At 45.5% G+C, this 11,063-nt stretch overlaps 1 protein-coding gene and 5 non-coding genes across 10 annotated transcripts in view; 1 reads left to right on the forward strand and 5 right to left on the reverse strand.

Moving 5' to 3' along the window:
- The window catches only part of LOC115053367 (solute carrier family 12 member 9), a 41,349-nt gene extending 36,615 nt beyond the window's left edge, over positions 1-4,734 (forward strand). For 2 of the 5 annotated variants that reach the window (XM_029518009.1, XM_029518008.1), the window contains exons 11-13: positions 802-976; positions 2,134-2,280; positions 2,784-4,734. In XM_029518009.1, the coding sequence (XP_029373869.1) occupies positions 802-976; positions 2,134-2,280; positions 2,784-3,745 (1,284 nt within the window). In that variant the 3' untranslated portion in view covers positions 3,746-4,734. The remainder of the gene's footprint in view (positions 1-801; positions 977-2,133; positions 2,281-2,783) is intronic. The other 3 variants (XM_029518011.1, XM_029518010.1, XM_029518012.1) reach the window with 3 other exon arrangements.
- A 1,504-nt stretch (positions 4,735-6,238) lies between these two features.
- Positions 6,239-6,334, reverse strand: trnar-ucu (transfer RNA arginine (anticodon UCU)). The gene is made up of 2 exons: positions 6,298-6,334; positions 6,239-6,274 (listed from the first exon to the last, which is right to left on the reverse strand). It is a non-coding gene; the product is annotated as a tRNA-Arg (tRNA).
- A 207-nt stretch (positions 6,335-6,541) lies between these two features.
- trnar-ucu (transfer RNA arginine (anticodon UCU)) lies at positions 6,542-6,637 on the reverse strand. Its single transcript has 2 exons — positions 6,601-6,637; positions 6,542-6,577 (listed from the first exon to the last, which is right to left on the reverse strand). It is a non-coding gene; the product is annotated as a tRNA-Arg (tRNA).
- Positions 6,638-7,065: 428 nt separating this feature from the next.
- trnar-ucu (transfer RNA arginine (anticodon UCU)) lies at positions 7,066-7,161 on the reverse strand. The gene is made up of 2 exons: positions 7,125-7,161; positions 7,066-7,101 (listed from the first exon to the last, which is right to left on the reverse strand). It is a non-coding gene; the product is annotated as a tRNA-Arg (tRNA).
- A 206-nt stretch (positions 7,162-7,367) lies between these two features.
- trnar-ucu (transfer RNA arginine (anticodon UCU)) lies at positions 7,368-7,463 on the reverse strand. Its single transcript has 2 exons — positions 7,427-7,463; positions 7,368-7,403 (listed from the first exon to the last, which is right to left on the reverse strand). It is a non-coding gene; the product is annotated as a tRNA-Arg (tRNA).
- A 171-nt stretch (positions 7,464-7,634) lies between these two features.
- On the reverse strand, positions 7,635-7,730 carry trnar-ucu (transfer RNA arginine (anticodon UCU)). The gene is made up of 2 exons: positions 7,694-7,730; positions 7,635-7,670 (listed from the first exon to the last, which is right to left on the reverse strand). It is a non-coding gene; the product is annotated as a tRNA-Arg (tRNA).
- Between the last annotated feature and the right edge of the window lie 3,333 nt (positions 7,731-11,063).

An 11,063-nucleotide genomic window follows, 5' to 3' on the forward strand; every position in this document is an offset into this window, starting at 1 on the left:
CCGGGCCGGGACACAAGAAGACTCCGTCTTTCATTTGTCTGACAATTTCATATCATTGCCTGAAGTCCATTAAACTCACCCTGTCAGCGTTTTCAAGTATATTCAGTCAGTTCTCAAGCGACTCTCTTCTATTTAAAGGATCTAAATTCCCACCAAAATAATGACTTATTTAGCTGATTGGAGATCCTTCTGCTGCCGCAGACTCCAGTGAAGCCGGAGGTGACGACGCCTTTACTCACTCTGCTGTGACATTGCGGACGTGTCGTCACAGTTAATGGTCGTTAATTCCAATGAGAGTCTCGAATGAGTGGTAATCATTTCTTAGCAGACTTTAGGTTCAAGTCTAATGTTTGGTTCCACTTGGTTACATTTCCTTAATGGTACCTTGATGCCGCCTCATCAGCACTGTGTTAGAATCCTAATGACGGCTGTGTTGTAGTGCTCATTGTACCACAAACTGACACACACAGGCTGTTACAGGGTGAGTGTTTGCTTATCGCACACTAAAATGACACATGCACAAACGCACACATGCCAAAGACTTATATCCTAATGGGACTCTGATTAGAGATGTAATTAGGTTCTACATTAAGAGAAGTTCCTGCAATTAAAAGATTACAGGACATGCATGTATATTAGATAGAGGTGTACACACACACACACACACACACACACACACACACACACACACAGCTTGATGTCAGTTAGATGAGAAGCTTGAACACGGGTGAAGATGGCGTGCGTGCGTGAGAGGCAGGTGTGACAGTTCAGATCTACTGATGAAACTGGTTTCACCCACAGGTGCGAAAGTACCTACTGATGCTCGACGTGAGGAAGGACCACGTCAAGTTCTGGCGGCCTCAGATCCTGCTGATGGTGTCCAACCCTCGCAGCAGCGTGGGCCTCATCACCTTCATCAACGACATCAAGAAGAGCGGCCTGTACGTGCTCGGCCACGTCCAGCTGGGAGACCTGAGTAAGGACGCCGACGCCAACACGCTGTTCTGTCTCTGATTGCATTCGGCTGTGCTCTTTGTCACGTTACATTAACCTCACACCCGGCGGCCATGATGGAAAGGTCTCTGCCTCCCAGAGTTGTGTGTTGCCTGACAACATCAGCTCATCACCGGTGTTGGCAAGCTTACTTCTACACCACGTCTCATCCAAACCAGCTCAGTGTGAGAGAGCGGCTATTAATTATAAGAAAAACAAACCAGGGGTGGTGATGGAAAATAGTTACCGGATAATTTAACATTACTATTTAGAGGCAAAAGTGACAAAACTAAAAGCGTCAACATTGTTGCTGAATTTTAACAGGAATTTATAACATGATGAATGAAAAAGTAGTTTATAGAAATGAACATAAACTTTGTTCCAGTAAAGTGAAGCCAATGCTGACGAGCCAGACTGGAGTCCTAATGAGTTTACGGTCTCAGTCACAAGTCTTCAATACTACATGATCAATAATGATCAACTCAATCATGATGGGTGACGTCGATCTGGATGAGCTCAGCGTGGCTGTGAATCTCTGCACACACTCACACTTTAAAGGTGGGAATCAGCCCTCACAGTGGAAGGACTGAAATGTTCATTGGCCACTGAAGAGTCCTCCTCTCGTTCGAGGAGCCACTCGGTCTTCAGAAACATGGAGTCGTTCTCACACATAAGTACAGTGAAGAGGATTTTTACTTCGAGGCCTCCCAGCGACTTCCACATCGTCCTCCCTGTGTGTTTTAAGTGTGTTTGCTGTGCCACAGCTGTTTGCCTTAAAGCTGAACACGACGATGGATCTTTCTTCTGCATTACATCCTTTATTGATGTTTTCTTTTTAAATGATTCATCACCTCCTCGTCTGTTTTTGCTTCCATATATCTTTCTCTGTCTCACAATCTCTTTATAATGTGATTTGTCCTTGCACCTTTTTCACCCCCCCCCATCTCAGCATCTCCTCCAGTATCTCCCTCACGCTCTGCCTCTAATTCAGTGTCTGTCATCCTGACTTCTCTACTCTCTCTGTCTGTCACTCTTGTGCCTTTTGTTTTTGGCCTTCAGCAGCTTTCATCCTCTCTGAATCCCAACCTGTCTCCGATGAGCTGTCACCTAAAACCATTTTCTTTGCTCCTGCCCTGGCAGACACGCTGCCGTCGGATCCCCTGCAGTCCCAGTATGACTCCTGGTTGTCCCTGGTGGACCATTTGAACATCAAAGCCTTCGTCAACCTAACGCTGGCAGATTCTGTTCGTCACGGAGTCCAACACCTGCTCTTCATCTCCGGACTGGGTCAGTGCCATTGTTATTTATTCAACATCCTCGTTGATCAGTGAGAATATTTAAAGTCCAACATTTATACCAGAAATGAAAGATTTGGGAAATCTTTTGTTATTATAATTGTGCTTTATCAGAACAGCTTTTCAATCATTTCACTACGATCTTTTCTGCTCATTCAGCAGTTCTTGTTTATTACATCATCTAGTAGCTTCTTGATTTCGCTGACAGTTTTTTCACTCTGGCCTCAGTTGCTCACAAAGTTCTGGTTTTCAGAGAAAACAATGTGTCTGCTCTTGTCTTCATAAACATATCTGCTGTTGGCTCCTCACCCACTTCTCACTCCACAACTTGTCTCGTCTACATTTGATTTTCAGTAACTGAACCTCGGCAGCCTGCTACTTTCCGACTCAAGAGATCAATGATCATTATAAAGAAATCATTTGCATTTGATTGCACCAAAAGCTCGACTCATTCTTTCACTTGTCTGTCTTTTCTCTTCTTCGCTCTCTCTCCAGGTGGGATGCGTCCAAACACCCTCATCCTTGGTTTCTATGACGACTGCCTGCCAAAGGACAGACTGGTTGATCCCTCGCTGCCGTTCAGTCAGTCCACGGATCCCTCAGAGCCTTCTCAGGAGCTCGAGCAACAACCTCTCTTTCACTTTGCGTACCTGCGGAACGGCAGCGTCAGACAGGATTCTGGTGAACTTGGGGACGGGAAGGTTCTGGGGGCCCAGGAGTACGTCGCCATCATCGCCGACGCCATGAAGATGCTGAAGAATGTGGTGCTGGCTCGTTACTTCAACAACTTTGACCGGACCCAGGTCCTCTCCCCTCCCTCCTCCTCGCCATGGAAGGGAGCCGTGTACGTCGACGTCTGGCCGGTCAACCTGCTGCGTCCTGACAGCTGCAGCTACGTCGATACCTGCTCTCTGTTCCTGCTGCAGCTCGCCTGCATCCTCAACATGGTGAGAGGCTGGAAGAAAGCGACGCTCCGTCTCTTCCTGTGCGTGGAGGAAGGACGAAGCGTCAGAGGCTCGGAGGAGAAACTGGGTCAGCTGCTGAAAGAGCTGAGGATCAAGGCTCGGATCTATCCTGTGCCCTGGGACCAGCAGGTGGCGCTGCACTGGCAGCGTCAAGGCAAGTGGGGCAAGAAGCAGCAGTCGCAGCCCTACGACACCATCAAAGAAGAGACCAAGCCCAGAGCGGTGGAGGAGGAAGAGAGCGACGACGATTACGTCAACAGCTTCCCAAGCAACACCATGCACCTGTCTGACGACTACCTGTCCGCCGTCAACAAGCTGATCCTGGACCAGGCCCGGCCGCCGCCCGCTGTTCGTTTCCTGTACTTGCCTCGCCCCCCAGCTGACACCCGGCGTTACACCTCCTATTTGCATCAGCTGGAGCTGCTGACTCGAGACCTGGGGCCCACGCTGCTCATCCACGGCGTCACGCCTGTCATCACCACTGACCTCTGAGGATCTCCCTCCCCTCTCTATACCCCCACAGAGTTTAGCTCAGCGTTGGTACTGCCCCCCCCCCCCCCCATCTACAGACAGAATGAAGACCAGAGATAATACGGTACAGCGTCACAGGAAAATCCTGTCCTAATAATTTTAACCTTTTAATTTTATTTGTCCTCTTAGCTCATAATTCTGATCTTCTCATCAAGCACATGAAAGCATCATAATGTTAAATTTAATTTAACCTTTTTGACTTTTGAAGCGAATGTAGAATCGATGGAAGTGACCAATCAGACCCATGTTAGAATAGAGACGTGCTCAAATCCACTGACTGCCCTCATTCTCTTCTGCTGCTGCTCTCATTCCTAAAAGTGATCATTCCATATGTCTGCAGATGAAAAAGTGCCTTGTGAAGTAGGGAGCCTAACATTTGGACTGCTCCACAGACAGGAAGTTGGACGATTTTATTCCTTGGAACGTCCATTTACAGGAAATCTGCTTTTCCACTTTAGTGTAGCACTCAGAACAAAAACCGGCGGTGCTGTTACGGAGGTCTTACAAGTTTTATTCCAAAAAAGAAAAAACCTGATCAAGTTCATGTGCAAACTCAGGAAAACATTCCCCTTTATTTTTTTCCAAATGCACTTTTCTCCTTCCTCTGCCAAACTGCAGGTCATGCACCTTTACCAAAATGGCCTTAAATGTGTTTACAGCACCGGTGACTGTGTTTCAGGTGCTCCCTAACTTTTACTCAGTTGTCACAACATTTCTTTACCAGCTTGAATCCTGAAGTGCCAAACTGAACTTTAAGAAAAGCTCAGCTCTGCAGCTTCGACTTTCACCTGAACTCCAGAAACACAAATCCTCTTTATGGGGAGAGGCTAAAAACGTAGCATGCTAACATTAGCCTGACGAAGATGCAGGGCAGATCAGACTGATTGAGTCCATTTGAACAAAGGTGATGGTTCTTGTAAAAAAAAAAAAAAAAAAAAAAAAAAAAAAAAGTCACTAACTAAATTTATCCAATTTTTAAAAAATGTAATAATTTAAAGGCCGAAGTTTGATGTAATTAAATTCTTTTAGTTTGGAAGATTTGTCCTGACAATCCTCCTCACATGCACGTTTGAGGACCGAGGGGCCGGGTCTCGGACCCTGCTGTTGGATGAGATACTTGTTTACTCGTGGGTCGATTGGATCCATGCCGTCTCCGCAGACCGATCCTTGTTTGGACACCGCTCTCTTCAACAGACCTTTGACACTACATTTCTTCAAATCTAAAGTCCTGGATTTCAGTTTGGGGTTGTTTTTTTTTTTTTTATCACAGAAAAAGGTACCTATGAAGGAAGAAATGAAATATTCAGTGTTGGAATATATATATCAGCAGTTTGAACCCCACTGTGTGTGTGTGTGTATGTGAAATGTACACTGGACCAGGTGGAAACTGAAAAAATAAAATGTTTCTATTATGTTTCCTTACACTTCTTCTTCTTTTTTACTTCCTGGGGAGATTGTTTGGAGGAGCCAGATCAAAGTTAGCAACCGCTCAGTGCGTCCGAGCTTTGTTTCATTTCAGCTTCACCAGTTTGTGCATCTCTGAGAGTGTGTGTGTATTTACATATACATGTATGTGGGTTCCTGCTTGTTTGTTTGAGGTAAACTTTGGAAATAGAGGCTGCGATAGCTCAGCAGCTCTGCAGCTCAGAGAGATACTGGAGGGTACCAGCCGGCCAAATTACCTTGTCCTACAGTCGCCCTCACTGCCAACCAGGCAGAAATGGATTCCATCTCGACTCCGAGCTGAACAACAGATCGGAGAAATAAGCCCAAATAACCATCGATGTTCGGGAGGAGGGAGGCTGACATTTATCACTGAGGGAAAGACCCCAGCTCTGTGTGTGTGTGTGTGTGTGTGTGCCAGGAAATGTGCTCAAGACTTGTTTTCCTGATGTGTGTTTTCTGGAAATTACTAGATGGAGGGAGTGGAATCAATTTGAGCTGCAGCGATTATTGCGTTAATTGATCAGCCGGTTAATGGCCTCAGTTTGTTTCTCTCACGTCTCAGATTTCCTGCTCTTTTCAGTTTTATTTCACGGTTAAATGGATATCTCTGTCAGCTGCAGCCAGTCCGTATCCGCCACTTCTGTCTGTCATCGAAGGCGCCGAGCAAACAATCGACGAATTAATAATGACAATAATTTAGTTACGGCCTACTCAGGTTGACCTGAGTTCAGTGTCTTAAACTTGCATTCTGTCTGATGGCCACCAGGCAGCGATGAGAATTATAAAAAGAGTCATTGAAGTCTATGGGAAAATGTCCCCCCTCCTTTGATTTGTGAACTCAGCAAGAAAGACCATAAAGTTTGAGATTGAATTTGGGGGCGTGTCTTCTGTGTGATTGATGGACTTGAAGGTCAGATCAGAAAAGAGATCAAATTTAAATGATGACCCTGAAGCTCATCATCCAACAAGTGTGATGACGAGACAGAAGTTACCGGTTTTACTAAAGCTCGACTCTGGTGGGACTCGAACCCACAACCTTTGAATCACTTTCTCAGAGATCACTTATCTAGAAGTCCAACGCGCTGTCCATTGCGCCACAGAGCCTTCATGTAGAGGTGGAGCCAGACTGTGATTGACAGACATGAACCTCATCAGGTCAGCATGAAGGGCCAAACCAAAATATGGTTAAAAAAAAAAAAAGAGGTAACATTTAAATGAAGACGCTGAAGCTCATCATCCAACAGGTGACCTGTTCAGGTGATGAAGCACCATGATGATGAGACAGCCTGACAAAGTGACATTATTAAAGCTCGACTCTGGTGGGACTCGAACCCACAACCTTTGAATCACTTCCTCTGAGAGCACTTATCTAGAAGTCCAACGCGCTGTCCATTGCGCCACAGAGCCTTCATGTAGAGGTGGAGCCAGACTGTGATTGACAGACATGAACCTCATCAGGTCAGCGTGACGGGCCAAACCCAAATATGGTTAAAAAAAAAAAGAGGTAAAATTTAAATGATGACGCTGAAGCTCATCATCCGACAGGTGACATCATCTGTCTGATACATCAGGTGTCATGAAGCACCACAATGACGAGACAGCATTAATGCTCAACTCTGGTGGGACTTGAACCTTTGAATCACTTCTTCCAAGAGCTAGAAGGCCAACGCGCTGTCCGTTGCGCCACAGAGCCTTCAGTACGCTCTCCCCTAGAGGCGGAGTTAGACTGATTGACAGACTGAGGACAGAACAGGTCGTTTCCTTCCTCCTCGCTGGATATGGAGTCTAAAACACAAATGGAGACTTTTAAATTACTAACCGGAGTTACTAAAGCTCGACTCTGGTGGGACTCGAACCCACAACCTTTGAATCACTTCCTCTGAGAGCATTTAGCTAGAAGTCCAACGCGCTGTCCATTGCGCCACAGAGCCTTCATGTAGAGGTGGAGCCAGACTGTGATTGACAGACATGAACCTCATCAGGTCAGCATGAAGGGCCAAACCAAAATATGGTAAAAAAAAAAAAAGAGGTAACATTTAAATGAAGACGCTGAAGCTCATCATCCAACAGGTGACCTGTTCAGGTGATGAAGCACCATGATGATGAGACAGCCTGACAAAGTGACATTATTAAAGCTCGACTCTGGTGGGACTCGAACCCACAACCTTTGAATCACTTCCTCTGAGAGCATTTAGCTAGAAGTCCAACGCGCTGTCCATTGCGCCACAGAGCCTTCATGTAGAGGTGGGGCCAGACTGTGATTGACAGACTTGAACCTCATCAGGTGAGCGTGAAGAGCCAAACTCAAATATGGTAAAAAAAAAAAAAAAGGTAAAATTTAAATGATGTTGAAGCTCATCATCCAACAGGTGTGATGACAAGACAGCCTGACAGAATTAAAGCCCGACTCTGGTGGGACTCGAACCCACAACCTTTGAATCACTTCCTCTGAGATTGATTAGCTAGAAGTCCAACGCGCTGTCCGTTGCGCCACAGAGCCACAGAACTTTCCAAAAGCCCAAATTAGAAAACAGGCTGTTCTAAACCAGCAGCATTCTGAAGGGTGACGACATTTCAAAGGTCCTTTCATCAGAAATCAAATGGAGCTGCATCAGTTCACCACAAATAAAGAACAAGACCTGAATACATTCTGGAAAATCCCTTTCCCTCATCGACAGACAGCGTGAGTTACTTCCTGTTAAACTCGCCTCATGAACTGACACTCTGTAGTTTTATTGTCTCATTTGGTTTTTCAGCACTTTGTGTTTTGAATTTTATCATTAAAATAGATCAATAAACCCGTTCAAAGCGAAGCACAGTCAGAGAAAATAGGAAAGACATTCACACAATGTTTTGACATTTTGTGTTTGTTCTTATGAAATACAAACAATAACACAGAGAGGATGCTGCACAAATGAACAATAAAAGCGTAAACATCATACGTCCACACTGTCATCATCGTCTGTTTATTCATGTTTTATGCTTAATGTTGTTTTTGTTGGATGTTAACTGCCACTAACTGTTGTGTTCTTCAAAAATCAAAACTCCAACTGTTCTACAACCATCAATATCTGACACCGATCTCCTTCCATATTCTTCTGTCTTCATTCACGCTGTTTGGCTGATTAACATAAAATATATTTTTATTTTTTAAAGCTGCAGACTGCAGAAAATAAGATGGTGACATGAAGGAGCAGAGGAACGGCTCAGCCCAGAGGAGTGTGTGTGCGTTGGTGACACAATCAAAGATGGAGACCATCAGGTGGAGTGTGTGTCGTTCGCCTCCAGGTCTAACACTCAGTTCTGCCGTGTCCTGATCAGACGCACCTTGTCATTTCTACAGTGTGTCGCAGCTGCAGCCACCAGGCAACGCCACCGGCACACACAGCTTCAACACTTATGATGTCAAACGCACACTCTGCGCCTTCACATCCACTTAATTTTACACGACACCCAGATTGCCTGAGTCATCAGCTGGATCGGAGGGAGGAGGGAGGAGGAGGGGGGAGGAAGGGGGAGAAGGGGGGAGGAGGGAGGAGGGAGGAGGAGGGGAGAAGGGGGGAGGAGGGAGGAGGAGGAGGGAGGAGGGAGGAGGGGGGAGAAGGGGGGAGAAGGAGGGAGGAGGAGGGGGGAGGAAGGGGGAGAAGGGGGGAGGAGGGGGGAGGAGGGGAGGAGGGGGGAGGAGGGGGGCGGAGGGAGGAGGAGGGAGGAGGAGGGAGGGGGGGGGGGGGTTGTCAAGTAGAATTTGGTCACACTGACGCTCAGATTCGATTACCAGTTCAGGTTTTCAGAGGCCAAACACACCTCCGGCCTTTCCTGCGGATTGTGTTTGCATTTCGATGTGTGTGTGCACATTCAGATGACACCACAGAGGGACTTAAAGAGTTTGACCCACAGATTAAACGCTGATTGCAGGAGCGTCTCGAGCCCTCTCTGTGCTCTGATTGTTGGTCTTCTGTGTGTTTTTAGGAGCTCGACACAGAGATTGCTCTGCGATCGCACATCTGTTTGTGTCCTTAAACGACATCAATCCCACAAGAACGTGGAGTCACGTGAGCCTGAAGCGAAGGCTCGTGCAAATCAATTTAAAACACTGTGCACAGCGTGTACCATTTCCTTCCAGGTCGTGGGGGGTGCTGGAGCCAATCACAGCTCGCTCTGAGCGAGGGGCGGGGTCACCCTGGACAGGTGTGCGGTCCATCACAGAGACAGACAGACGGACGGACAGTTTAGAGTCACCAATGAACCCAAACAGGATGTCTTTGGAGACGCCACACAGAAAAGGAGTCGAACAAACAATCTACAAACAATTTACAAAACAATCAGGTGTCACAATAAGATGTCACACAGAAACAAAAAGACGGCTACACTACACACTAATTATCACAAGGAAACAGGCCAGAGGACTCTCTGGATAATTCAAACGCAGTGTGGCCACAGTGCTAATCACAAGGTCATCAACCTGCGTATGGGAGAAATCCTCATTTGAATTTAGATATGGCATTGTTGGGAATGATGACCAAATGTTCTCTTTAAATTTAGCCACAGCAGCTTCAGATAAACATCTTCTATAGCTGAATTTATTCCTCAATGCTGTGGAGCCCATTAAAGTAAACTCAAATGTAATAAGGTAATGGTCAGTCAGGAGAGAGTTTTGGGGAAGAATTGTTAGCTTGTCAATTTCAATGCCATAAGTTAGAACAAGATCAAGGATATGATTGTAAAAGTGAGTGGGTTCATTGAGTCTAGTAGGGAAAGAAACCCAGAACTAAGGCTGTCGCTTTCTACATCAACATGTATATTGAAATCTCCCAGAATAATGATTTTATCTGTACTGAGTACTAACTCTGATATAAACTCAGAAAACTCTGATAGGAATTCTGAGTACGGACCAGGTGGACGGTATACTGTAACTAACAGAACTGGTTTTTCACCTTTCCAGTCCGAGTGGGAGAGACTAAGAGTGAGGCTTTCAAAAGACCTGCAGCCAGATTTTGGTCTGGGGTTGATTAATAGGCTTAACTGAAATATTGCAGCCACCCCCCCTCCTCGACCTGTGGTACAGGGATATGAAAGTTAACATGGGGGGGGTGTAGCTTTCATTAATGCTAACATACTCATCCTGCTGCAGCCACGTTTCAGTTATACAAAATAAATCAATATGGTGATCAGCTATGAGATCGTTAACTAGTAGAGATTTTGATGATAATGATCGAATGTTCAACAGTCCACATTTGATCGCAGTGTTATTTTAGACTAAGTTTGTGGCTGTTTTCATTTCAGTTAGGTTTTTGTTTTTAGCTCCTGTTCTGTTTAATTTGAGTTTATTAACTTTTCTAAATTTAGGTCGTCGGGGGACAGACACAGTTTCTATAGACCTAAACATAGACAGAGACTCTATTCTATTCTCGGCAGGTGACCGCTCTGACTGAGGCGCAGAGGAGCGTGTTAAACTGCGGCTCTGCCTCCTGGTCTCCACCCGGGATTGTCAGGGTTTTAGATTTCTAATAAAATCGGCCATATTTCTAGAAATGAGAGCGGCCCCGTCCACGGTGGGATGGACACCATCTCTCCTAATTAGACCAGGTCTCCCCCAGAAAGACTTCCAGTTATCTATGTACACTGTAAATTGTAATAAGTTCACTTTACTTAAGAAAAGTCAGGAAACCGATTGCCTCAAAATTCCCAAGTTAAGTAGATAACTCATTTTAAGTTGTTAAAGCTGAAAATAACTGTTTAGACAACTTAGATAATGGGAGTAAACATAAGTGAAGTTAACTCAAAATCGTTAATAAGGTTTACTATGAAATATAAATTCAGACAACTCAGATAA

Source organism: Echeneis naucrates, chromosome 13 (genome assembly GCF_900963305.1).
Source record: "Echeneis naucrates chromosome 13, fEcheNa1.1, whole genome shotgun sequence".
In the NCBI taxonomy this organism is placed as follows: Eukaryota; Metazoa; Chordata; class Actinopteri; order Carangiformes; family Echeneidae; genus Echeneis; species Echeneis naucrates.